Below are 27882 nucleotides of genomic sequence, written 5' to 3'. Positions count from 1 at the left end.
ATTGTTCTCAGCAGCTATTGAAATGGGTTCAACATGTTCTCTTTCCCTGTGCATTTTGTAAGCAACCGAACTGTGTGCAAACATGCTTGTGTGACTCTGCTCTTACTGTAAAGAACCCCCTCCTATGTTGGTGTAGAAACCTTCTTTCCTGCAGACGTAGAGGGCGCCACCTTGTTACAGTCACAGTCCTGGGTATCATAGATAATGGGAGAGAACTTACCTCCTTATAGAAGCTGATCAGGTTGGTCCGACAGGAGCGACCCCCCGACATAAGCCCGCTGATACGGAGTTATACCGCTATTGTCCCAGAGGTCCTCCAGCGTCTCTTAGAAGCCCTTCATACATTGTACCCACAATAGGAGTCAGACTCACCTGTAGCTTCCAGGTTTAAGTATTGACCCCTTTGTGAATATTAACACCACATTTGTGATGCCCCGCCGATCCAGTGGAACAGACCCGTGACCATAGAGTCCTTACATAGAAGTAACTATGGCCTGTCTATCACATGACTTCATTCACAAACATCACCACACTGACTACAAAGTATCAAATGTACAATAAAGTAACAGCGCTGATTCCATGAATGTGACGCCTGCAGGGGCGGATGCAGGAGATAAAGGGTTAAGGAAGCCTGCAATAGTCATAATGGAGCCGGTCTTGCACCAGTGACTTGGAACCTGAGTGAGTGGGGCGGATGGCCGTGTTGGGGAGGGGTGATGAGACAGCCATGGGATAAGCTTACACCTATTAGAACATCCTCCGGTCACATTACCATGCTGTGACCTGCAGTGACAAGACAAGCTCACTAATGGGGTCCAGGTGAAATTCTGCAATCCACTGGACTGATTCCATTATTTTTCTGCATAGCATTTACTGATGAAGAGGCGGCCGAGCGATGGGCGAAACATGGGAGCGCATGCTGAAAGAAAACCCCCCATGATTGCAGCGAAGGAGAGCGGTAGGTAGCGCCCGGGCGGTTGGTCTTCCTAGATCCCGTCCATTCTGTAGATCTTATTTGTCTTCTTTCTTCCATAGAGCATCTTGTATTTTAACATAATCTATAGCTAAAACTGCCAGCATGGCGCAATAAACCGTAGGAGCGGTCGCTGGTGGCCTGCCGCATCTACAGACTTGGAGGGGATTCCTGTTTGGATGATGGTCAGAGGAATCTGTATTGCATGGCTCCATATTCCACAAATCAAGGGATACATTACATACAGGATTAGGCTAACAGACAATGAGAAGAACTGGGGCTTATTCACACGAGCGATATCAGCCGGCCGATATACATGACCATCTGATGCATTAGATTCCAATGCATGAGTTCAGATGGCCAATGTTCGGGTTCGTAAACACGGTCGGCCGGAAAAGATGGCGCGTACGGTGTGCATTACGCTCGTTTTTACGCCAGCCAGAAAAGATAGTTCTGGACCTATGTTTTCGGCTGGAATACGGCGGTTGGTCCCATAGACTCCTAAGTTTAGCAGCAGCAATGCTAAGCTCTCTCCCCCACTCCACCCCTTGCTGGATGTTGGCAAAGGGAGGGGACGGGGCGGGAGATTAACACACTAGCGCCCACCTTCTCCCTTTGCCGACAGCCGGAGAGGGGGAGCGAGTTTAGCAGACCTAAACTCTCCCCCCCCCCCCACCCAACAGTATCCTGGACTTAACGTATACTCGCCGCACCCGGGCTGCCTGAACGGGCGTATAAACGGGAGATGCAGCCGTGACTTGGTCATGGCCGTCTCATGTGATTTTTAGCGGCGCTTTGGCAATGACGCAGCGCTTGTGTGAAGGAGCCCTGAGGGCCTTGTTCACAAGAGCTTACTATCTAGGAGTCAATAAGGGTGACACGAGGTGATAGGATGGTATATTCACACACACATACATATAGTGCAGTAGGGTGCACGGAGCGTGTGGAATACTGTGAGATGAAGGTGGAAGGTTAGATTAGGGGATGGGATTGGCCTCCTTAAGGAGATGAAGTTTTAGAGCTCCCTTAAGACTGTGGGTGTTGGAGATGAACCTGATTGTCTGTAGTAGCACATCCCAGAGAACTGGTGCAGCTTGGAGAAAGTCTTGGAGATGCAAGAGGAAGTTTGGATTATGGAGCAACTGAAGTAATTAGATGACCAGAGAGCTGAGGGAGGATATACAACGTGGTGCAGCACTGAGGAGAGCCTTATAAATGAGAGTGATGAATGACAATTGTATTCTCTAGTGGACAGGCAACCAGTACAATGACCGGCACAGGGTGGAGACATCAGTGCAGTGACCGGCACAGGGTGGAGACATCAGTGCAGTGACCGGCACAGGGTGGAGACATCAGTGCAGTGACCGGCACAGGGCGGAGGCTTTGGTGCAGTGACTGGCACAGGGTGGACGTTTTGGGAAGTGAGCAGCACAAAGTGGAGGCATTGGTGCAGTGACTGGCACAGAGTGGAAGAATCATTGTAGTGCCTGGCACAAGGTGGAGGCATTGATGCAGTGACCGGCGCAGGGTGGAGGCATCGGTGCAGTGACTGGCACAGGGTGGAGGCATTGATGCAGTGACCGGCACAAGGTGGTGGCATTAGTGCAGTGACTGGTACAATGTGGAGGCATCGGTGCAGTGACTGGCACAGAACGGAAGTATTGAGAAGTGACCGGCACAGGGTGGAGGCATCGGTGCAGTGACTGGCACAAGGCGGAAGTTTTGGGAAGTGAGCGGCACAAAATTGGAGCCATTGGTGCAGTGACTGGCACAGAGCAGAAGTATCAGTGTAGTGCCTGGCACAAGGTGGAGGCATTGATGCAGTGACCAGCACAGGGTAGAGGCATCGGTGCAGTGACTGGCACAGGGTGGAGGCATTGATGCAGTGACCGGCACAGGGTGGGGGCATCAGTGCAGTGACTGGCACAGGGTGGAGGCATCAGTGCAGTGACCGGCACAAGGTGGAGGCATCAGTGCAGTGACCGGCACAAGGTGGAGGCATCAGTGCAGTGACTGGTACAATGTGGAGGCATCGGTGCAGTGACTGGCACAGAGCGGAAGTATTGAGAAGTGACCCGCACAGGGTGGAGGCATCGGTGCAGTGATTGGCACAGCGTGGAGGCATTGATGCAGTGACTGGCACAGGGTGGAGTCATCAGTGCAGTGACTGGCACAGGGTGGAGGCATCAGTGTAGTGACTGGTACAATGTGGAGGCATCGGTGCAGTGACTGGCACAGAGCGGAAGCATTGAGAAGTGACCAGCACAGGGTGGAGGCATCGGTGCAGTGACTGGCACAGGGTGGAGGCATCGGTGCAGTGACTGGCACAGTGTAAAGCTTGGAAAGAAAGATGGGCTTGGCTGCTTCATTTAAAACTGCTTAGAAAGGGAGTTTAGTGAGTGGAAGACTGATTAATAGTGAGTTCCACCATACAAGATGAGAATGGATCAAGCCAACAAGATGAGTTTTTGCTTTTTCTTCAGGTTGAAAGGGAAAATATCTGTCATTAATAGATATTGCTGTAAGCTTTTAACATCAAGGGGACAAATAATTGCCATCCTAGGGACTGTGGGTTGGTATTAGTGTATCTTGACGCCACCGGAACTAGGGGGTAGAGTCAAAATACACTCCCACAACCAACACCCCCTGCAGGATTGGCTGCCCAGGGCAGCTTCCGCCAAGTGCTGCGCTGCTCACAGTCGGCTCCACTGCCGCTGTGTAGCGTTCAAAGCAGGCAAATTAGAGCCCGCTGTTGTTCCGTGGATGATGTGTGCGGTGCTGTGCGTGTCTAGAGATCCGCTGCTCACACTCACCCCACCGGCACAGTGCATCGCAGTCCTCCATCTCGCACTCCAACAGTGGGCACGGGAGCTGCTCTCACGGACTCCTCTGCTGCCTGGACCGCTTCCAAAGTCTGCTGTCTGAAGGTCCCCCGCTGACACATGCCATCAGGTGTCAGTGGGGCCGGCGCCACAGCTGTTGCTTCAGTTCTGCCAGCTCCGCAACACTGCGACTTCCTCAGCCAGCTGAAGGAAACTACAGCGACCAGAGGGGTGGATTTACAGTAGGCGGCTGTGGAGCGCAGAATAAAAGCAGCAGCAGCCTATTAAGGCCGACTGGCGGAGGGGAAATTTAGAGGAGCAGGCTGGGGAGATTATGACAGCAGACGGCTGGGGAGCGGCGGAGCCGACATTGCCAGCAGCAACAGACCATGAAGTCCGAGCGGCGGAGGGGACATTCACAGGAGCAGCAGCCCATTTATCCCGAGCATTGGGGGGGAAGGAGGGGAACTTCACTTCAGCAGCCTGGGGAGATGAAGCCCTGGGCAGTCAATCAAGTGGGGGGCGTTGTTTGTGTGAGTGTATCTTGTCGCCACCCCCTAGTTCCGGTGGCGTCAAGATACACTAATACCCTGTAGGTCTTCACCCTCTAACCCTTTCAGGTGAGTTGTGGTCATCAGCTACTGTGAATCCCCAGGGTGCTACCAGCTGCTGACTGTTGTCGCGAACAGGTGAAAGAGTCGGACAAACCAAGGGCCAGTAGACCAGAGAAGAGACAGAGCCAAAGGTACAGAGCATGGTCAGAACCAGGAGGACTACAAAGTACAGAACAGAAGGTCACAATCACAGGCAGTCAGAAGTGGACAGGATAAAAGTAAACTATATCAAGTACAAAAACAATAAAAACAGGAATGCAGGTAATTAAATAAGGTTCAGTTTCAGATCAGGAAGTCAGACGGAGCCCGGGGCTGAGCACACAAACACCAGGCAATCTCCACAATGATTGGCACAGGCAGAAGGCGCGAGCAGCTTATATAGCAAGTACTACTCACTCATTGGCTGCATGGGAGGAACAGGGACTGATCGTCTGTCAACCAGGCCCGGCCGGCAGAGCAGAAGACTTCGGAGCCAAATCAAACCCACACTCTGGAATAATACCCAAAGTCCCTTATGCTACCGCCAGGGTCAAAGAGAGGAGCCTTGACATGTAGGTTCATAACATTTGGAAGCTTTTTACAGAATGCAGACATGAAGGAAACTTTCCATGACAATTGTGACAACGGAAGCAGTATGTTAAATATGTTAAAGTATAGCTGTACTTCCTGATCATTCTACTCCCCAACTCTCTATAGGACACCAAGAGAAATGTCAGTATTATGGAGGACAGTATACAGCAGTGCTGAGCAGTGTAGTTGTGATTCCAGTAGCCGTCAGTGCCAGTAAGCACTTGCTATTAGCTGCAGCAACACATCTGTGTCACTCTGCTTCTGTCTCCCTCCTTCTCTAGACTGTATCTAGCAGCATAAGACAACATCCTCCGCTCACTTTCTATGTTCCATCTTGTTATCTCTTGTGAGGGACAAGCGTCGTTTGACAACAGGCAGTGGCAGCATATTAGGAAAAAGGGAGGTCCCTAGTGGGCAGCACTTTAGAGGCATTTTTCAGCACGAAAACTTTATTTGAGGTAAAGCGATTTGCACTTTTGCTTATTATTACATTGGCTATCGCATAAGCACAAGTTGTCGCAAAGTGTGGTGACCATTTAAAGAATGTTATCGGCTAGCACAACATATACTTCAAATTTGATTCCCAATTTAGGCTTTGTTCACACGGATATCTTGGTCATAGACTGGTAGAGTTGGAAGGCTCCTCTGGGGTCATTGGGTCCTCCGGGGGTCATTGGGTCCTCCGGGGTCATCGGGTCCTCTGGGGGTCATTGGGTCCTCCGGGGGTCATTGGGTCCTCCGGGGTCATCAGGTCCTCTGGGGGTCATTGGGTCCTCTGGGGGTCATTGGGTCCTCCGGGGTCATCGGGTCCTCTGGGGGTCATCGGGTCCTCTGGGGGTCATTGGGTCCTCTGGGGGTCATTGGGTCCAACCCCCTGCTCAGTGCAGCATCACTAAATCATCCCAGACAGATGTCTGTCCGCCTCTGAAGACTTCCATTGTAGGAGAACTCCCCACCTCCTGTGGCAATGTTGTTACCGGCTGCAGGATGGCTATCAGTCCTGATCCTCTATGACCAGTTATCATCTGTTTTTGTATCTCATTATTTTTTACTCCATAACACGACACGCTGCGCTATTCTCACCTTCAAGAAGCAACCAGATCTTGATAGAGTATAAGTAGCGCCGGTGTGAGCAGAGCCACAACCTCGGGTGCTTCTAGACGGAACCATTATATCGTTCCAAAAATCATCCATACGAGCGAAAACGAACAGTGATCTTCAGTCTAAACGCAGACCAACGCCGACCGATAATCGCTTACTTTTCGCTTGCCGTTCGTTTTCTCCCCGTTGGCTCGTTGACTTACCGTTGGGTGTAACCGATGCTCGTTCAGTCCTCTCAGTCACTTATGCCGAATGTGGAAGGCTGAACCATTGTGAATGATGTCTGGTTCTGTGAGCCAACCATGTATCTGCCTGTATGAACGGAGCGCTCGAACCAACGATGATGTCAGTCGCTTGTTTGCTTGTTCACACGATAAATGGGCTCGTCTAAAAGGACCCTTAAATGTCACGACCAGCGAATAAGATATTCCCCACGGTATGTAGGAAGTACACGTGTTACTGCGTACTTGTAGCGTGTGAGAGAAACGTGCGCGGCCCGCCGGACCGGCAGCCATGTGAGCCTGGCCCAATAGATGAGGGTCTCTGATGTCTCGCGGTTCTCTACAAGCTACAGAAGCAACCATCGGCTCACCAGCTTGTGTGGCTCGGCAGGGGATTCATCCGCAGCACGGAGATGAAGCCGCTTCTTGGGTGATAGAAACATTATTTCCGACTTCAGTGTATAAAAGTTTATTTGACTGTTTTAAAAAAGGAAGAAAAGATGGCGTCCCATATAAAGTCAAGGCAAACGTGTTTCAGGCTCTTGATCGCAACATACAGCAAATGTAGAGGAACACCCAAGTATGAACACCAGTGAGATCAGGAAAAGGCCACGCCAGGACCCTACTGCCCACTGATGAGGGGCAAACACCCCAAAACAGCGCTCTGTGTGAAGACTTGCATAAAGGGTCAAGCATTGATTTGCAGGAATGCCGCCATCCACTAGGTGGCGCCTCAGAGGCATTGTTCCATCTCCCTTATTTGCATCAGGAAGAAGCGTAATGGATTAACAGTTTTAAGTTTTGCATGTAACCAAAACCGCAGTAATCTTCCACAGAAATGCATAAAGTCACATTTAGAATTCAGTCCCAATGGGAAGTGAGTGCACCCATGCATTCTCCAGTAAGCTTCTCGTGCAGAAGCTTTCTCCGCTAGCCCCCCACAGGCAGGCCAGTTGACCCCCCTGTTACATATAAAGAACCTGTATTACCATGCTGAGATACCTGCACCTCCTAATATTGCATATGACCACAGTTCCTGACTCTTCCTTTAGGTCCCGGTCCTGGAAGGTACAACCTGCCCCCTACAGTAGGGTTTGTGGGCCACGACTACACCAAGTACTCCAATCCAGCATATTCCTTCCATGGACAGACAAGTCACTCCGGTGAGTGTGAGGTTTAAGTCTTTGCAGTGATACATTGATACATTGTATCTCCTTTATATTGACTATCTATTGTTCCTTTCACTTGTTTCTCTCTTCTTTCTGGCTTCTTCAGCTCATCTGAGTGATTGCAGTCCGGGACCTCGCTATTATGTAGAGCCATGCATAACCCGCTATGGCCGGAGTGCTGGACCTGCCTACTCCATGCTGATGCGAGGTAAGACTGCAGGTAAGTGCAGGTAAGTTACCTACATTGTAACGCACAGTAGGGTCTCCTGGATGTCTACTATAGTAGGCGGTGGATGGCATCACTGATGCACACAATGCCCTTCACTAGCAGTAAGGAGCTGGTATAGCTGGCACCAGGTTACCCCGTATGTTTGTATTCTATCATGTCACATTCTGGAAGCACCTGAGAGCAGCAGTTGTGGTGGCCGAAGGCACCTGAGCATAAGTCAATGTCATTACACCTGTCAGCTGCATATTCAGCCCCTTCCACCCCCCAGGGTTGTATGCAGATCCTGCTGCTGTAGAAATATTAGCATTTACCCAAGTCCTTGTCATGTTCATGCAACTTTCTGGAGACCACCTGTTGCTGACGGCAGCCGTTGGAGGTTGTGCAGACAGTACAAGGGCTGTTACACTACTCACCCCGTGGCATTACGGTGACGCACATTAATCAATAGCGAGAGCATAGGATTAGTGTCTACAAGCAGTCTGAACCAAGACAGCCTAATCCCATGCAGTCACCGGACTCAGCGCCTCTTCACATGGATGCAGAGGAGAGGACCCATCCATTTCAGTTGTGCAAAAAGAAACTACAACCCGCTCCGTCCTTCTGTGTATTTGGGCACCAAAGGTGGCACCATAGAAGTCAATAGGGGGTGTGCAAATGCGGGCGCTATCCGCAGGGAGATGTGCGATACGCTGCGTAACTCCACCGGAAAGAGAACGCATCTGGGACTCATTAGACCAATTAGCCATTTCAGTCGGTGTGTTTGTGTGCCGCATGTAAATGAATACCTCCCGCGGGCAGACCATGTGCGGTAACATACGGCGACACAAAACAAGCCGCCTTCACAGTGCAAAGAGGTGGCGCTAAGGGCTACTTTTCTGCACATTTGCGCACCAAATGTCCACATAGAAGTTGGTGGTGGACGCGCAAAGGCGTAACAGACTGTGGAACACACTGCGCCATTCTGCGAGAAAAAGAGCACATTTGAAACTAATTATGCCAAATATCCATTCAGATCGGGGCGCGGCTGCGTCCCTGCGCCAAAACCATGCCCTTCGAGTGCAAAAAGTACAGTAAAATACGCTTATACGTGCGCAAAAAAGGAATGTTCATAGCGCAAATAAATATATTCCGCTGAGTTCCGTACAAAAACACATGCGCCCGCGTGCCGGAGCCGCAGACTTGTATCGAGCATGCTATCTGCACGAACCGCAAAAAATGCAGTATTGTCTGATTCTCTACTGTTGGAGGGCTCATTCACACGGGGCGCTAGCCGCGCAGCACTCTTGTGCTTAACCCCTTAATGACCCCGATACACCTTTTGACTGCCTGTATCGGTGATCTATGTATAAAGAGAGATCATGTAGCGACCTGTCTTCATACATCCCGGGTGCCGGCTGTTTCGTACGGTGCGATGAGCCCCGCAACTCATCAGGGCTGTTAACTAGAGATGAGCGAGTACCAAAATGCTCGGGTGCTCGTTACTCGAGTCGAACTTCCCACGATGCTCGAGGGTTCGTTTCCAGTAACGAACCCCATTAAAGTCAATGGGCGACCCGAGCATTTTTGTATTTCGCTGATGCTCGCTAAGGTTTTCATTTGTGAAAATCTGCAAAAACCCAAGAAAGTGATGGGAACGACACAGCAACGGATAGGGCAGGCGAGGGGCTACATGTTGGGCTGCATCTCAAGTTCACAGGTCCCACTATTGAGCCACAATACCGGCAAGAGTGCCCCCCCCCCTCCCAACAACTTTTACTTCTGAAAAGCCCTCATTAGCATGGCATACCTTAGCTAAGCACCACACTACCTCCAACAAAGCACAATCACTGCCTGCGGGACACTCTGCTGCCACTTCTCCTGGGTTACATGCTGCCCAACCCCCCCCCCCCCCCGCACGACCCAGTGTCCACAGCGCACACCAAAGTGTCCCTGCGCAGCCTTCAGCTGCCCTCATGCCACGCCACACTCATGTCTATTTATAAGTGCGTCTGCCATGAGGAGGAACCGCAGGCACACACTGCAGAGGGTTGGCACGGCTAGGCAGCGACCCTCTTTAAAAGGGGCTGGGCGATAGCCCACAATGCTGTACAGAAGCAATGAGAAATATAATCCTGTGCCACCGCCATCAGGAGCTGCACACGTGGGCATAGCAATGGGGAATCCATGTGCCACACAGTATTCATTCTGTCAAGGTGTCGCATAGCTCAATCCACACTGCAAGGGGAAAGCAGTCAGCACTCTGCCCCCTACCCAAGTCAGTCAGTGCCTTTGTGCCAGACAGGTCAAACACCGCGATGGGAACTAAGTTTGCACCAACAGCATAGGTGGGTCCTAGGAAACCCAAGACATGAACCAAAAATCGATCTGAGCGGCCAAACATGGCAGACTTGCACCGCGCCCACGACATAGGCCTCGGCCCACAGCTTCAGCAATCCTAGGCAGGAAGCCGACTGTCACTGCACCCAGGACATAGGCCTCTGCACAAATCCTCAGCAATCGTGGACCTAGAGCAGACTCTAATGCTAGCTTAGCTGTGCACGTCTCATTAGCGCTGTATTGATCCTGTAGTTTGTCCCAATGCAGTGCCCCGGATAGTAGAGCTAACGTCAGATTAAATGCAGGTGGGCTTCGGCCCACACTGCATGCCCCGGTCTGACCGGGGTTTTTAATACATAGACACAGGCAGGTACAACTCACTAATGTGAAGTCCGTGTGAACCGACAGCATGGGTGGCTCCCTGGAACCCACTGGCGGTACATAAATATATCCCATTGCAGTGCCCAGCACAGCTGAGGTAACGTCAGATAAAATACAGGTGGGCTTCGGCCTACACTGCATGCCCCAGTCAGACTGGGTTATTTTTTTGGGGCCATGTACGTGGAACACCGCGATGGGAACACTTAGTGCACCCATACTATGCACAGACCCCTGTAATATTCCTGTAGCAAAGGTATAAACTGACCCAACTAACAGTTATGTTGCAGAAGTCTAGGGAGACCCTATTAACACTTCTGTAGTTACAGTATAGCCGGACCCCAGTAACATTTCCGTTACAGCAGTATAGGCAGAGCCCAGTATTAGTGGGATTTCAGTAGTAACAGTATAGACAGATAGACAACACCTATGTGGAAAAGCTAGTATTTTCTGAGACAAGAGAGGGGCATTTGATTGCAATGAAAAGGATATTCAAGGCACTGAAAGTCTGCACTCCTCCTCATCTCAAGCTGAAATATGGAAAGGCTTCATTCATATGTTTTCTGTTGTCCATTTCAAAGTGTTAGCAAATAGCAATCCAAGTTTCCAGCTACTACCACGCATCTTTCTTAGGAATTACCAAAGATGATCACAAGTAAAGGCCTCATCATCGGTCAGTCCAAAATCATTCAGGGAGTATGTGGTTCTCAGCTGGCCTGCTTCCACCAAGGATCGGTACCTGCTGCTACTCTGTGCCCAGCCCTGCAGGGATGCTGTGTTCTATAGTCACCTGTATTCCGACCTCACCTGTACGCTTATCTTTGGACTTAGCATTACCAACAAGTTGGAAGCCACCATTGCTCTACCAGTCGGCTGAAAGCTTCAGCTAGGGATAACGGACTACTACCGCGGTTTTAATTAGTTGGTTTTCGGAATGTGGCCAGGATTAAGTGGGCCGTGGCGGGGGGGGGGGGGCTTTCTTATTGTGTCGTTTAAGGTGAAATTCTTGGGCTGCCGCCAGACGGACCACTGCGAAAGCATTTGCCAAGAATGTTTTCATTGTGGGAGGAGGAGGAGGGGGATGTTTTTGAGGCAGTACTTGTCCTTTCCACATGTCCGTGGTTATATGCACCTTCCCAGTAACTGCGTCGCTGAAAAATTGTTGCGCCTGGGGATCTAGTAGCGCGGTCTCGCCACCATCATCTCTTTGGGAAGCCTCCGTTTCCACAACCCTGCAACATAGCAGTAGCAGCAGTATATCAGCAGAGCCCAGAATTAGTTACATTTCAGTGGTAACAGTATGGGCAGACCCCAGTAACATTTCATTGGCAGCAGTAGGGAGAGACCCCAGTAACATTTCATTTGCACCAGTATAGACAGACCCCAGTAACATTTCAGTAGTATCAGTAGGACAGGCCCCAGTAACATGTCAGTTCCAGCAGTGCAGACAGACCCCAGTAACATTTCAGTAGTAGTAACAGTATAGACAGACCCCTTTAACATTTTCGTTGCAGCAGTGTAGGCTGACCCCAGTAAAATTTCATTTGCAGCAGTGCAGACAGACCCCAGTAACATTTCAGTTCCAGCAGTGCAGACAGACCCCAGTAACATTTCAGTTCCAGCAGTGCAGACACACCCCAGTAACATTTCAGTAGTAGTAACAGTATAGACAGACCCCTTTAACATTTTCGTTGCAGCAGTGTAGGCTGACCCCAGTAAAATTTCATTTGCAGCAGTGCAGACAGACCCCAATAACATTTCAGTTCCAGCAGTGCAGACAGACCCCAGTAACATTTCAGTTCCAGCAGTGCAGACAGACCCCAGTAACATTTCAATAGTATCAGTAGGGACAGGCCCCAGTAACATTTCATTTGCAGCAGTGCAGACAGACCCCAGTAACATTTCAGTTCCAGCAGTGCAGACAGACCCCAGTAACAGTTCAGTAGTAGTAACAGTATAGACAGACCCCTTTAACATTTCCGTTGCAGCAATGTAGGCTGACCCCAGGAAAATTTCCTTTGCAGCAGTGCAGACAGACCCCAGTAACATTTCAGTTCCAGCAGTGCAGACAGACCCCGGTAATATTTCAGTAGTATCAATAGGGACAGGCCCCAGTAACACTTCATTTGCAGCAGTGCAGACAGACCCCAGTAACATTTCAGTTCCAGCAGTGCAGACAGACCCCAGTAACATTTCAGTAGTATCAGTATGGGCAGACCCCAGTAACTTTTCATTTGCAGCAGTATAGACAGACCCCAGTAACATTTCAGTAGTATCAGTAGGGACAGGCCCCAGTAACATTTCAGTTCCAGCAGTGCAGATAGACCCCAGTAACATTTCAGTAGTAGTAACAGTACAGACAGACCCCTTTAACATTTCCGTTGCAGCAGTGTAGGCTGACCCCAGTAAAATTTCATTTGCAGCAGTGCAGACAGACCCCAGTAACATTTCAGTTCCAGCAGTGCAGACAGACCCCAGTAACATTTCAGTACTATCAGTAGGACAGGCCCCAGTAACATTTCAGTTCCAGCAGTGCAGACAGACCCCAGTAACATTTCAGTAGTAGTAACAGTATAGACAGACCCCAGTAACATTTCCGTTGCAGCAGTGTAGGCTGACCCCAGTAACATTTCATTTGCAGCAGTATTGACAGACTGCAGTAACTTTTCTGTTGTAGTAACAGTATAGACAGACCCCAGTAACATTTCCGTTGCAGCAGTATAGGCAGAGCCCAGTATTTGTAACATTTCAGTAGTAGCAGTATAGACAGGCCCCAGTAACATTTACGTAGAAGCAGTATAGGCAAAGCAGCAGATTCACATTTCCCTGGCAGCAGTGTAGGGAGAGCATAGTATTTGTAACATTTCAGTAGTAGCTGTATAGACAGGCCCCAGTAACATTTACGTAGAAGCAGTATAAGGAGAGACCAGTATTAGTTACATTTCAGTTATAGCAGTATAGACCTGCCCCAGTAACATTTACATTGACTCAGTATGGGCAAAGCAGCAGATTCACATTTCCCTTGCAGCAGTATAGGGAGAGCACAGTATTTGTAACATTTCAGTAGTAGCAGTATAGACAGGCCCCAGTAACATTTACATTGAAGCAGTATGGGCAGAGCCCAGTATTAGTAACATTACAGTAGTAGCAGTATAGACAAACCAAGTCCTGTCCTGCGGCTACACTTGCCTCCCCCTCTGAAGACCCGTCCTCAGTTGGCTTATCACACCAGGTGGAGTCAGTCACCTTATCGTCCAGCGGCCCTTCCTCCGAATCCTCTGTGCGCTCCTCCGTCGGACTTACTGCCCATACTACTATCTCACTGATAGACAACTGTGTCTCATCATCATCGACCTCCTGACCCACTAAAAGCTCTTGAGACAGTTGCCAGAAGTCCCCAGCCTCATCCCCCGGACCACGGGAACTTTCCAAAGGTTGGGCATCGGTCACAACAAACTCCTCAGGTGGGAGAGGAACCATTTTTTCCCAATCAGCGCTGGGGCCCGAAAACAGTTCCTAGGAGTCTGCCTGCTCATCTGAATGTGTCATTTTCATGGAGTGAGGAGGCTAGGAGGAAGGAGGAGCAGCAGCCAGAGTATTCAGAGTTGCAGCAGTGGACTGTGTAGAAGACTGGGTGGTCGATACATTGCTGGATGCACTTTCTGCCATCCACAACAGGACCTGCTCACACTGCTCTGTTTGTAATAAAGGTCTACCACGTGGACCCAAAAATTGTGATATGAAGGTGGGGACCCCAGAAACTTGCCTCCCTCCTACTCCCGCAGCAGCCGGCTGTGATTCACCTGGACCAGGAACTCGGCCTGTGCCCACACCCTCACTTGGACCTCCGCGTCCTCTAGGCCTACCCCTACCCCTCAGCATGGTGGATTAAGAATAGAGCAGACACAGAGCGGTGTAAAAAATTTTTGAATTCTTATTGGCGTGCAGTTGGAGTGAGACAGCGCTTTTGTAACGCTAACTGTCACCAGGAAAAAAAATTATTCAGAAGACTGCAAGCAGGCCTAGCTGTGCAATATGCAATACTGATACTCCTGAGCTCACACCAGCGACGCAGTGAAATGCAGAAAGTCACAGATAGCCCTAAACAGGTGCTTTTTTGGGGTACTTGTTGACAGGATTCCACACTATCACTGTCCCTGCCTCACCAATACTGCCCCTATACTCTGTAGAATTGGCTGCAGACTGAGAGCCCAAGATAAAAGAAAAAAATTTGGTGCAAAGCTGCTCCTAGCAGCAACAACTGTAATTCACACAGTCAGATGTGGCCCTAAGAAGGACCGTTGGGGTTCTTGTACACTACCCACTGTCCCTGCCTGACCAATACTGCCCCTATACTACGTAGTACAGACTGCAGCCTAAGAATGCTATAGCTGTAATGGGGCTGCACGCCCGATATACCAAAAAAAAAAATATTGTGCAAAACTGCTCCCAGCAGCCACAACAGTAATGCACACGTTGAGATGTGGCCCTAAGAAGGACCGTTGGGGTTCTTGCAGATGCTAACACTCTCCCTATAGCTGTCACAGCTGTGGCAGGAGTTTCCTTCATCCCCGCGGAGACCGCGGGGATGAAGGAACCCTCTGTCACAGCTGTCACAGCTGTGGCAGAAGTCCGCGGCATGCTATCCCATTGCTTTCACTGCTGCCGGTCCCATTGAAAGCAGTTGTTTCTGACAAGCCCTGCAGAATGATTATCGGAGAAGGGCTTGAAATATAAGCCCTTCCCGGATAATCATAAAAAAGTGGTTAAAAAAGTAATAAATAAGTTACTCACCTCTCCTGCTGTCAGCCGCGTCCTCCAGCTGGCTCCCCGGCACTGCTACTGAGCTCTTTCAGCAGACAGGGATTTAAAAATCCCCGCCTCCTGAAAGGGCTGTGCGGATTGGCTGAGGGCTCAGCCAATAGCAGCTACTGCTTAGCTATTGGCTGAGCGCTCAGCCAATGACAGATAGCTCTTAGCTATTCATTCATTCAAAAAACGCTAGTGGGTGGGAGCCCTAATACTCGGACGAGTATGCTCGCTCATCTCTACTGTTAACCTTTTAAATGCCGCTATCAATTCTGACAGCAGCATTTAAATCCTCTGAATCATCATGGAGAATGCCTGTCAAGCATCACAAGTTGTTGTCCCCTTTGGGACTTAACAAAAAAGTAAAAATAAAAACAATAAAGTTTTACTAATTATTAAAAAAAAAAAGTTCCAAAAGCCCCATTTTGCCATATTTGTAATAAAAGAATATAAATAATAAAACAAAAATACATATTTGGTATCTCTGCATCCGTAAAAGTCCAATCTATCAAAGTAACCCATTAATTACTGCGCACGGCGAATATCGTCTGGAAAAAAAAATAAATAAAAAAATTGCCTGAAATGCGCTTTTTTGGTCAGTCTGTCTCCAAGAAAAAATGCAATAAAAAGCGATCAAAAAGTCGTATGTATTCCAAAATGGTGCCAAAGCAAACTGCAGGACGTCCCGCAGGAAATGAGCCGCGCACAACGACGTCGACGGAAAAATTAAAAAGCTATTGTGCGCAGAAAATAATTTAAAAAATAAAGTATCCAAAAAATTACAAGTACTACAGCAAAAAAAACCTGCATAGGTTTAATATCGCATTAATTGCACCGACCCCACAAAGTTATCAGGCCATTTTTGTTGCAGTTTGAGCGCCGTAGAAACAAGACGCACCGAAAGATGGTGGAATGTCATTTTTTTTTCAGTACATTGTATGATACATTAAATTGAAAACTACAACTCGCCCTGCAAAAAACAAGCCCTCATACAGTGACGGCGATGGAGAAATAAAGGAGTTACGATTTTTTAAAAGGGGGAGGAAAAAGTGGAAATTAAAAAAAAAAAAATGGAAAAAAGCTCCGTCACTAAGGGGTTAAAAACACGCGGCTTTTAGAACCAATGGTTTCCTTTGGGAACGTTCCGTTTTCTTCCCATTGGTTCTAATAGCCGCGTGTTTTTAAGCCCGTGATTTTTGCGCGCAGCTCTTGTGTGAATGAGGCGTAAGGCGGCTCGCACGGCCCACAGTTTACATGCTGCCATTATTCCATTGGGGCTACAGACTAGCGTTTGCGTTGAAGCACTGTCTTCTCTATTTTTGTGTGTTTTAGCACTGTCTTACTGCAGCCATCACCCGTCACAATGATTGGCTGCCTTATAAAATGCTGCCAAACGCTGTACAATGCATACAACAACTCTGCTCGAAATGGCGGTAAAACGCAGCATTTTGTGAAAGTGGCCCAATGAGCTGGTTATAACCTGCAGGTCAGATAAGATCAGCTGTGGCTAAACTGGAATATACTGATCCCTTGTACTAGAATTCCCCCATAAGTGCTGTGGAGTGGGAGATAAGCAGGCAAACTAGGAAAAAGAACAAACGTATCAGAAAATGTATCACATGTACTTAATTAGAGGAGCCAACAGAGGGCAGCAGAACAGCATCATCATATCCGGGTGTCATTGTAGCAAACACGGAGGCAAGAAGGGCAGGTCCGTCCCACTTGTATCCGGGAATAGTCCGTCTGCAGCAGAGCGCCCACTAAAGGCTGACAGCGCAGCAGCCGGTGTACACTGTAGACCCGCCCGTACATGCTGCGGCAGCAGGGAGTGCCCTCCTAGCAAGCAAAGTCCCCTTGCTTGCTAGATTGGGGGTAATAGGCTGCACTGGATGGACGTGTCATTTTTGGGCCCGACATACTATGTAACATAGTCATACAAGCAATATAAACTATGCTTACGGCTCAGGGGGCACTGAGGTGGGCTGTGTGTTCCCTCACTATCAGTCCTGGTAACCAGTGCTCAGTCCATGCGGACCAACGCAGCACGGACGAAGCAGCGGGTGTCGGGGCTGACTGTGAGAGAACAGTAGAAGAAGGCCACCCTCAGCTTCAGCGCCCCTGCACCATGAGAGAATCCGTCTAAGAGACATAAATGACTTATTAAACCCCAGGCCATATTAATCCGTTAGTGATGCCGCCATTTGGGGAGGATTTTCATCTCCGCTTTTCAAAAGCCATAACTTTTTCATTTTTCCGTCACAATGGCCGTGCGCAGGCTTGTTTATGCGTGGCGAACTGTAGGGTTTTTTGTGCCATTTGTGGGCACTGTGGCAGCCTGCGGGTTACTCGCTCTCTGAGATCGCTATCTTGTCAATTCAAAAGTGTTGGCACCGCATGCGTAAAGGCTCAGGACCTCCGAAGTACTTCGACTTCTGGCTTCTACCAGTTTTATTTCACAGACATCAAACACGTACTGGAAAATAATATGAATTCAGAGTCCCCACCACTATCCCCTATGGTGTCTAGAGGGCATCCTCCACTGTCAGACCTGTGATGGGCCCTAGTCTGGTCCACAGCGGCCCTCAACCTCTCACTCTGGCTTTCAGCAGGGGACTGAATGTGTCTGGAGATCTGAGCTCCTGCAGACATACCTGCACATCTGTCCCTGCTGATTAGCACACTTTCCAGTACCCATATATCTATATTACACTCCAGTTCGGCACTATGGAGCAATTCCAGCAACCCCATTGGTTCTGATTCACAATTCCAGCAATCTCATTGGTTGTTTGGCTTGTCTGATTCAACCTGATTGGTTGTTAGTGCCGAACTGGAGTGTCATATAGATATACGCTTCCAGTACGGGCCATTCTGTGCTCTGCCTTGCCGCAGTACATATAATGTATTTAGACATTTTTTGGAGGGCAGGGAGAAAAAACATCAATTCTGTCATTGTTTTTTTTTACAGCGTTAATCATGCGTGACATGACGGATTTTTATCTGCGATCGATACGATCAGGACGATACCGTAATTATTATTTTTATACATTTTCCCACTTTTTTTTGGACATTATTATTATTTTACATTGTTGCATTCACAGCCCTCTAACCTTGTTATTTTCCCGTGGGCGGAGCTCTGTGGGGGCTTGTTTCTTGCCTGATGAGCCGTAGTTTTTATTAGTATATTTTGGGGCACAAACGGCTTTTTTGATCACTTTTATTGTGTCTTTTTGGGAGGCAAGATAATGTGTTATTGCTCACAATAGCAATCACAGGCCATGGCAGGCAGAGTATGGCAACCATCGATTACATAATGGAGGGCCGATGACGTCCCTCTGTGAACCCTTCACATGTCACAATGTACATTGTTTGTAGTGTGTAAGGGGTTAACAGCAGGGATCAGAGTTCTCACTAATTCCCACTGCTGTAGTGGAAGGCCGTCTCCTGCTGCGGGAGGGTGTAGGCTCAGAAGTCTACGTCCTGTTGAGTTGCCCACCACCCTGCCAGCATGTAAACTTACATCCTGTGACGTTAATGGGTTAATGTAGAAATAAATTCAGATAGCCACTTTCAAAACAAAAGAAAATCAGTTTTAGACCGCCTGCATGCGGCCAGATTTGCATTGCGGAATACGCAGTGGGCATGCGCCTCCAGATGACACAGCAAATACTTTCCAAAGCTTGCTATCGATAAGAAAATCGCAGCATGCTATAATTCTAGGCGGATTCCTTGCGGACAGCTTCCAATGAAGTCAATGGACGCTGTATGACCCACGGCCAAACTGCACTTACCACTGCGGAAAGGCCACGGGATCTGCATCATCGCCTAGAGGTGGCGCTGCACAATCTGTACTGCATGACGGCCGGCAGATCCACAGTGCAGAATAAGGCCGACTGCACACGACCCGGTCAGATTCCGCATGCAGGTTCCAGCAGCAGAATCCAACCCGGTGCCCCTCCGGATTCGTCTTTATTCTGTACTGCAGCCAGAAGAAGAATCTGGCCAGGTACGCAGGGTCACCAGGTTGGATTCCAGGTTTGGGATCCTGTATGCGGAATGCGACACGGTCGTGTGTAGGTGGTCTTAGATCAACTTTGCCCTCCGTTCTAAAATGATGGCAGGGATCTGGCTAATGGAAGAGAGAATACAGTTAGAAGAAAGTAGTAGAACAATTTTTATATAATAAATACACAATTGCAGTGTAGCAAAGTCCAGCCTAGTGCAGCGTCCAAGGAGCGGGCCCACAGCCGAGGAGATAGCGGGCTGATGAAGGTTTCTGTCACGGTGGCTCTACCGTCTCCTCCCATGAGGGTAGATCGGGACCCGTCCAAGTTACTGCAGTGGGAGGTCACAGGGAAAGGGTAGCTAGCAGTTATCTAAAAGTCCGTTGTCACTCGTGACGTCACCGCCATGTGCGGCGAATCTTGAAGTGAGAATAAAGCAGTCCACCTATAGGGATAACTTACTGGACAAACCGGGATCGGTCGGTAATGTCCCTTTATTTAATTCCAATAAAGTTCCAATACAACAATAACAGTTCGGCACAATTTACACTCTCAGGTGATGGTGTGACAGGGAGGACTTCTCGGGGTGATCCAGACAATCCACAGTCCTGGTTATCTGTATGATCCCGCTCACGGCCACTCTCTCTCTCTTTCTCTCCAACTCTCTACCAGTCATCACTCGCTCTTCTGGTGTCATTCTCTCTCAGTCTCAGTGCTGATAGTGGCACTGGCACATCCTGGGTGAAGCAGTCCCAGGCCAAGCTAAGGGATACCTTTCAGCCTCTTCCATTCTGGACCACACAGACCAGACAATGTCTGTGTGGCTCGCTCACTTGCAGACTCTAAACTGAAGTGTCCTCTCTCACTAACATCCTTACCAACATATATATTAAACAGTCACATGACATACAACCTGATGCATTCCTCAGACATAACCTAGACGTTAACCCATTCAGGGTGGCTTCAGACGAGCGGGTATTTTGTGCATGCATACGCACGCACTAAAACACGTGTCTCTTAGCCCTAATGCATTCACTATGGTGTGTTCACATCTCCGTGTTTTACAGGCGTGTGCCTGCAAAGATAGGACATGCGTGCACCATAGGGAATGCGCGCATTGTTTTTAATGGAGCTGTGGCTGCTGCCAGCGGCTACATTGAAGACAATGGTCTGCTGGCCCCCTGCATTCTTTTTCAGGGAAGGGCTTTACATATAAGCTCTTCCCTGAAAAACAAAAATTTTAGTGTAAAAATAAAAAAATATACTTACCTGTCCACCACTGCCGTGACCTCCGTGGGGATGAAGAACACATCTGCCGCATGCGGCAGACGTTTTCTTCATCCCGACTAGTAAAAAGAATTCCCTGTTGCTACATCTGCCCCATCTGTGACAGATGCAGCAGAGGAATTTTTTAATTCTCTACCGCAGCTGTCACACATGACAGCTACAGTAGAGGATCCTGCTGCCGGCACCCTGTCAATTAATTTCAGGGAAGGGCTTTAAATATAAGCCCTTCCCTGAAAACCCAGTAAAAGTGCTTTAAAAAACAAAAATAATAGATACTCACCTCCCTTCAGCTGCTGAGGCTCAGCCACATCTTCTCCTGCTGTCCCCAGCTCTGTGGTGCTGATCTATCAGCAGGCGGGGATTTAAAATCCCTGCCTGCTGAAAGAGCTGAATGTGATTGGCTGAGCACCTCAGCCAATCACAATCAGCTCTTTCAGCATGCAGCAGATGTGTTCTTCATCCCCACAGAGGACACGGCAGCGGCGGATAGGTATGTTTATCTTTTAAACTAACATTTTTGTTTTTCAGGGTAGGGCATATATATGTAAAGCTCTTCCCTGAAAAACAATACAGGGGGCCGGCAGCAGCCGCGGCTCCATTGAAAACAATGCATTCATGCGTGTTTTTGCACATACATGGGTGCACACTTACGTATGCACAAAAACACGCTCGTTCGAAGCCCCCCTCAGTGCTGCAAAGGTGCAATACACATCAAATGGACACTACATGTAAGACACTGGCGATACCATCAGCACGAGACAAACATTTAACATGGAGGGGCCCCGCTAACTCTGGGCCACTACACAAGCATCTGCATCCACACACATACTAGTTGGAATCCATGCCTCTGTATGTGAACTGTACAGCAATGGTCGTGAATACATAGTGGAACAATCTGTAGAAGTGCTTTCTCTCTTGGAGCCAGGGCTAGTTTTTGTAGGTGGCACATCAGACAACTGGCAAGAGCCATTGTAACCTGTGGGACTGCGCAGACCCCTCTGAGTAACGGGAAGGCTTGCCGAGAGGAGTAAAGATTAAGATATAAATTCTAGACACTCCAAGTGGCTTGCAGGGAAGTTCTTCTCCTCTAGAGGGCGACAACACTCGTCAGCTGTGACCGCGGCCTTATCTGCATTCCCTCCCCAATGTCATGCTGTCTGGGTTAGTCACCTATACCTCAATGCTCTCGGTGCATTAATTAGTGAGAGCGGTACACAATGCTAATATTAATTAGGCTTCGTTAACAACCTCTGACTGTTATTGTCTCTACGGATGTTCTGTAGCGCTGAAGGCTCGGTGCCGGCTGATGGCGACATACACTTCACATTATTACATAGGTCTACTTGTACCCCCAAATATTCCCAAGATCAGTGTCTGAGATACAGTCTCTGCTGCTACCCATTTGTATCCGAGAAGGTTACGAGGACCCATCCGGATACGTCTATTTCAGGCTGTTTTCACACACGAAAATCTGGCATGGATATGAACCCCTAGGCTTTTGAATGGGGTTATACACATGAGCAATTTTTTTTTTGAGTGCGGCATGTCCTATCTTTGGGCGTTCCCTCAGAACACATTGCATTGCCCATTGTTTTCAATGGGGCCGGTGGAGCATTGCACGGCACGCAAAGTGCACGCCAGTGTGATGCCAAACGATGGGAAACAATGGGAAACCCTCTGCGCTCTCCCACCACGGCGGAGGATCTTTACTTCCCTGAAGTGATGCAAGCCGGTTTTAACACAAGAATGCATCACATCCACGAGGCATGTTGGTGAGCGCGATGTCAGGTCTTCATCGCACTCGTCCGTGTGAAGTTAGCCTCAAGAATTACTTTTATGAATAGTTACAACTGGGTGCTAGTTTTCCCTTGTCAAAGGCATTGTCTATAACTTGCTGGCAGTATCAGGCTGTGTGGGGACACCCCTTGGACAAGGGAAATGGTAACACCCAGTTGTCAATTTATTCATCCATTTCAAGTAGAAATAACACATGTTCGGGAAATTCAATTGTTCTGTCAATATACTGTGAGGCTCCAAATCAGAGGGGGTTATGGCGGCCGCCGTGAGAAAGCAATGGACACAGAGATCAGGGCCGTGTCTACAAGCAATCTACCTTTATTACAAAACATCTTCCTCTATATAGTATTTTAAAGGAGGGTGGTCTATTGTCACTATGTGTACATTTCAGCCAGTCATGTGCTTTTACATAGATAGCAGTTAATCATTAAGGCCTTGTCTTTACTGGACACTGTTGTATACTGACCTTTGAACAGATAAGGAAGAATGTAAGATATATATATATACTTCTGCTGAGGACTATTCTAGATTTCTATTCCTGTAACAATGCAATCTTGCCATGCAAACAACATATGAATGTACAAGCGTATATCAGAGATGTTCATAGGAGACAGGATGAAGTATATATGTTTAGGCCCATAGCCTTCAGCACAATGTAGTTAGTATTTACTAGCACTGACATGTCAGCTGATGGGTCGGCTCTCTTTAATTTCACTATACATATTTATAGTCAAACCATAAAAATACCTTATTATTGGAGGAATCTTATATAGTGTATTAATTCCAATTCCATTTGCCAAGATAATGCAAGACGGCCAGTGAGAATGTTATATTCCTTGTGACTGGGCTAAGTATTTATGAGTCAACAATGGAAATTGGCTCTGCACTTGCAGTTACATCCTATGGAAAGGAATCGGAAGCGGTGTTGTGTCTCCGAAGGATTGCTGCCATCCAATAGATGGCGCTGTAGGTATTTTTCCATCCTTCTTATTTGCATCCTATAGAAATGAGTGTAGAGAGGAGCATCTGACCAGACTGTTGGGAGGTGTTGGGACCGGTGGATGTGGGCACACAAGGTGACCAGTCTCAGGACATCCCCTACAGACCACCAGTAGAGAGGAGCATCTGACCAGACTGTTAGGAGGTGTTGGGACCAGTGGATGGGGGCACACAAGGTGACCGGGCTCAGGACGCCCACTATAGACCACTAATAGAGATGATGTTGTCCACCATCCAGAGACAGGTGGCGCCATCGTTACATGCATGTGTCTGTCAGAACCATTTCTAGTTGTTTGTCTGAAGGACATTTAGTCTCACGGCAAGCATTAGATGTACGGCCTGTGACACCCACCTTCACCTTTGCAGTGATGTTGTGAATTATGAAACTGGAACCAGATTGTCTTCAGTGATGAATCCAGGTTTAGTTTGGCCTATGACAACGACCATGTTCGTATCTGGAGACCTCAGGGTGAGCGCCTCAATCCTGCCTTTGCTGTGGAGCAGCACACTGCCCACAGCTGGTGGGGCCATCGCATACAACAGTCGCCATCCCTAGTAGTGGTAGAAGGGACAATGACAGCTCAGCGATATGCTCAGGACATCCTGCAGACACATGTGTTCCTCTCATGGAGGCTTCCAAGAGGCATTTTCCAACATTGTCACACTGCCATGGCTGCCCATTCGTCAGAATGATTGCCAATAGAACATGTATGGGGCCATCTGGGTTGCCAACTTCAACAGCCTAGGTGTTTGCACAATCTAGAGGCTCAGTTATAGCAAATGTGGAGTGATATGCTGCAGGACACCATATGGAACCTGTATGCCTACATGCCTGCCCGTATCACATCTTATATTGTGGCGGTCGAGCGCAGACCTTTCTTGGGAAGACAGTGGGGAAAGAAGGTGTTTGTCAGTGGTCGCTCTGCTATCCCTATCCGTGATGTCTAGACACGGCCTTGCCCGGCTGTGCACAATGGCAATAGGGATAACAGTCATAATGACGGGTGAAATTGAAATGTTCTAGTGATGCCAGTACCTTTGAGTGGAAGAGATCCGGTTGGGTTGAAATAAGAGTCCACACCAGCTTTAATAATGTAAACCGAAGGTACATAGTTTACTCCACACTTACAACAGAGTCCAACAACTATTCTAACCTTGCAGTTTCCAAATTAACATTGACTATAACAGTTTTCCCAAGAGTATGAACATTACAACAAAAGTTCCTCAACTGAAAAGGTGAACCCGCTAGTCTCAGTTATCTGCGGGGCCTTCTCCGGTCGGTATTGGTAGAGAAAAAGAACTAAGACAAAGCCGTCTCTCACGTGACTTTGGTTATCCCAGGGTTTTAACAGACCCACGTTTCTGGTAACTGTTTTCCTCCGCATACCGAGGGGTCTGCCCAGTCGGGCATTCCTCTCCCAGCAGGGATAAAAAAAACTCCACTTTGGCCTACAGAACTTGACTTAAGCTTGCTTAGGCTCCACTTAGACTCTCATTCTGTCCCTCCTTGTTCTTTCTGTCTTCCTTTTCTTCCTTCTCCCCTCCCAACCTTTTTACTGGGTTTTTATTGTTAGTCCCACAACCAATCCCAAGCTAGAGGGTAATCTGCCTAACCAATCCTTGAGCTACTTTGGGTGACTGACAGGGCACACCAGGTTAGGATGACACAGACATCAGACAATGACCAAATCTTGACCCAGACGGAGCCAATACACATAACACACATTTTTATTATGCATATTAAAGTGCTGAAGGGTCCCTTCTCTGGGACACCACAGTATCCAAGCTAGAGGCGGTACAACAGGGTACTAGAGCCTCCATGCCTGCCCATATCCCATCTTGTATCCAAGCTAGAGGTGAGACAACAGGGTACTAGAGCCTCCATGCCCACCTGTATCACATCTTATATCCAAGCCAGAGGTGGTACAACAGGGTACTAGAGCCTCCATGCCTGCCCATATCCCATCTTGTATCCAAGCTAGAGGTGGGACAACAGGGTACTAGAGCCTCCATGCCCACCTGTATCACATCTTATATCCAAGCTAGAGGCGGTACAACAGGGTACTAGAGCTGCCATGCCCGCTCGTATCACATCTTGTATCTAAGCTAGATGTGATACAAGGTACTAGAGCCTCCATGCCTGCCCGTATCACATCTTGTATCCAAGCTAGAGGCGGTACAACAGGGTACTAGAGCCTCTATGCCCGCCCGTATCACATCTTGTATCCAAGCTAGAGGCGATACAACAGGGTACTAGAGCCTCCATGCCCGCCTGTATTACATCTTGTATCCAAGCTAGAGGCGGTACAACAGGGTACTAAAGCCTCCATGCCCGCCCGTATCACATCTTGTATCCAAGCTAGAGGCGATACAACAGGGTACTAGAGCCTCCATGCCCGCCCGTATCACATCTTGTATCCAAGCTAGAGGCGGTACAACAGGGTACTAGAGCCTCCATGCCCGCCTGCATCACATCTAGTATCCAAGCTAGAGGTGGGACAACAGGGTACTAGAGCCTCCATGCCCACCTGTATCACATCTTATATCCAAGCTAGAGGCGGTACAACAGGGTACTAGAGCTGCCATGCCCGCTCGTATCACATCTTGTATCTAAGCTAGATGTGATACAAGGTACTAGAGCCTCCATGCCTGCCCGTATCACATCTTGTATCCAAGCTAGAGGCAGTACAACAGGGTACTAGAGCCTCTATGCCCGCCCGTATCACATCTTGTATCCAAGCTAGAGGCGATACAACAGGGTACTAGAGCCTCCATGCCCGCCTGTATTACATCTTGTATCCAAGCTAGAGGCGGTACAACAGGGTACTAAAGCCTCCATGCCCGCCCGTATCACATCTTGTATCCAAGCTAGAGGCGATACAACAGGGTACTAGAGCCTCCATGCCCGCCCGTATCACATCTTGTATCCAAGCTAGAGGCGGTACAACAGGGTACTAGAGCCTCCATGCCCGCCTGCATCACATCTAGTATCCAAGCTAGAGGTGGTACAACAGGGTACTAGAGCCTCCATGCCCGCCTGTATTACATCTTGTATCCAAGCTAGAGGCGGTACAACAGGGTACTAGAGCCTCCATGCCCTCCTGTATCACATCTTGTATCTAAGCTAGAGGCGGTACAATAGGGTACTAGAGCCTCCATGCCCACCGTATCACATCTTGTATCCAAGCTAGAGGTATCTCCTTTTGCCATATTTATAATAAAAGAATCTAAATAATAAAACTCAAACATATTTGGTATCGCCGCGTCCGTAGAAGTCTGCCCTATCAAGTTTACACATTATTTACCCCGCAGGGTGAACGGTGTTGGAAAACAAATATAAAGAATGCCAGAATGTAGCTTTTTTGGTCAACCTGTATCCAAGAAAAAAAATTAAAAAGTCATATGAACTCCAAAGTGGTACCAATAGAAACTGCAGGACGTCCCTCTAAAGATGAGCCTCACACAACTGTGACAAAGGAAAAGGAAAACAATTCTGACGGTCAGAAGATGGCGGCAGAAAATCAGTAAAAAATGTAATATCTTTGAGAAAAAATTAAAGTAGTACAGGAAAAAAATAACTACAGTGGTGCCTTAGATTTAGAGTTTAATCCGTTCCTTGACGGAGCTCTTAACCCAAAACACTCGGAAGTCAAATTAATTTTCCCCATTGAAATGAATGGAAAAGCCAATAATCCGTTCTGGATCGCAAGCTGTCCCATTGAAAGCAGTAGGATGCCAGCACCCCTGCAGTGATTTTCGGGGAAGGGCTTTAAATATAAGCCCTTCCCTGAAATCATCCCTAGGTGTAGTAATAAATAAAAAATTGTATACTCACCTGTCCGCCGCTGCCGGGGCTCAGGCGTGTCTAGCCGCCGCTTGTTCTGCCTGCACTGCTCTGAAGCTTTTCAGCAGGCAGGAATTTAAAATCCCTGCCCGCTGAAAGGGCTGCCTGTGATTAGTCACAGTGCTCAGCCAATCACAGGCAGCGCTCAACCATTCATTGAATTCAATTTTCAGAGGGTATCTTATAATACTTACCTAGTAGCCGGTGTTCGGTCCCTCACGCTGCTCTCCGGCACTGCTGCAGGCTGCTGTATCCTACTGCATGCTGACAGAACAGTTCTTCCCAGTAGCAGAGCTTGAATAACCAAACAAGGGGCCCGAACGCCGGCTGCTAGGTGAGTATTGTTTTTTTTTTTTTTTTTACATGTAGTGTAGCTAGGGCTTATTTGGGGGGGGGTTTATATTTCAAGCCCTCCCCACTAAAAAAAAAAAAAAATCGGAGTAGGGCTTATTATCGGGGAGACATAGCCAAACAAGCAGGAGCAAGAAAAGTGAGAAACAAGAGAAAAATCGGAGAAACAGTGAGTAACAGAGAAGGAGAGTCAGCTGTGACAGTGAGTAAAGGAACAATAAAAGATAGGAAGAGAGGGAGATAAAGAAATAAAGAGATGGGCATATAAAGAGGTATGCTGAACGAAATTCAGAGTAAGCTCCCAGGATATGAATGTGTTAGGGCGCCTACACACTAGCGATATTTTTTCTTGCGATGCGAGAGCGATGATTATAAGACCAATGATTTTCAATGGTTTCATA

At 48.3% G+C, this 27882-nt stretch overlaps 1 protein-coding gene across 1 annotated transcript in view; it reads left to right on the top strand.

The window, feature by feature from the left end:
* The first annotated feature begins 906 nt into the window (after positions 1 to 906).
* The window catches only part of CIMAP1D (CIMAP1 family member D), a 46515-nt gene continuing 19539 nt past the window's right edge, over positions 907 to 27882 (top strand). Inside the window, exons 1-3 of the mRNA XM_066602078.1 lie at positions 907 to 958; positions 7354 to 7464; positions 7577 to 7690. Coding sequence (XP_066458175.1) covers positions 907 to 958; positions 7354 to 7464; positions 7577 to 7690 — 277 coding nt within the window. The remainder of the gene's footprint in view (positions 959 to 7353; positions 7465 to 7576; positions 7691 to 27882) is intronic.

Source organism: Eleutherodactylus coqui, chromosome 5, assembly GCF_035609145.1.
Source record: "Eleutherodactylus coqui strain aEleCoq1 chromosome 5, aEleCoq1.hap1, whole genome shotgun sequence".
Classification (NCBI taxonomy): Eukaryota; Metazoa; Chordata; class Amphibia; order Anura; family Eleutherodactylidae; genus Eleutherodactylus; species Eleutherodactylus coqui.
Note: the sequence above shows the minus strand (reverse complement) of the source record. Positions and strands in the feature narration are given on the sequence as shown.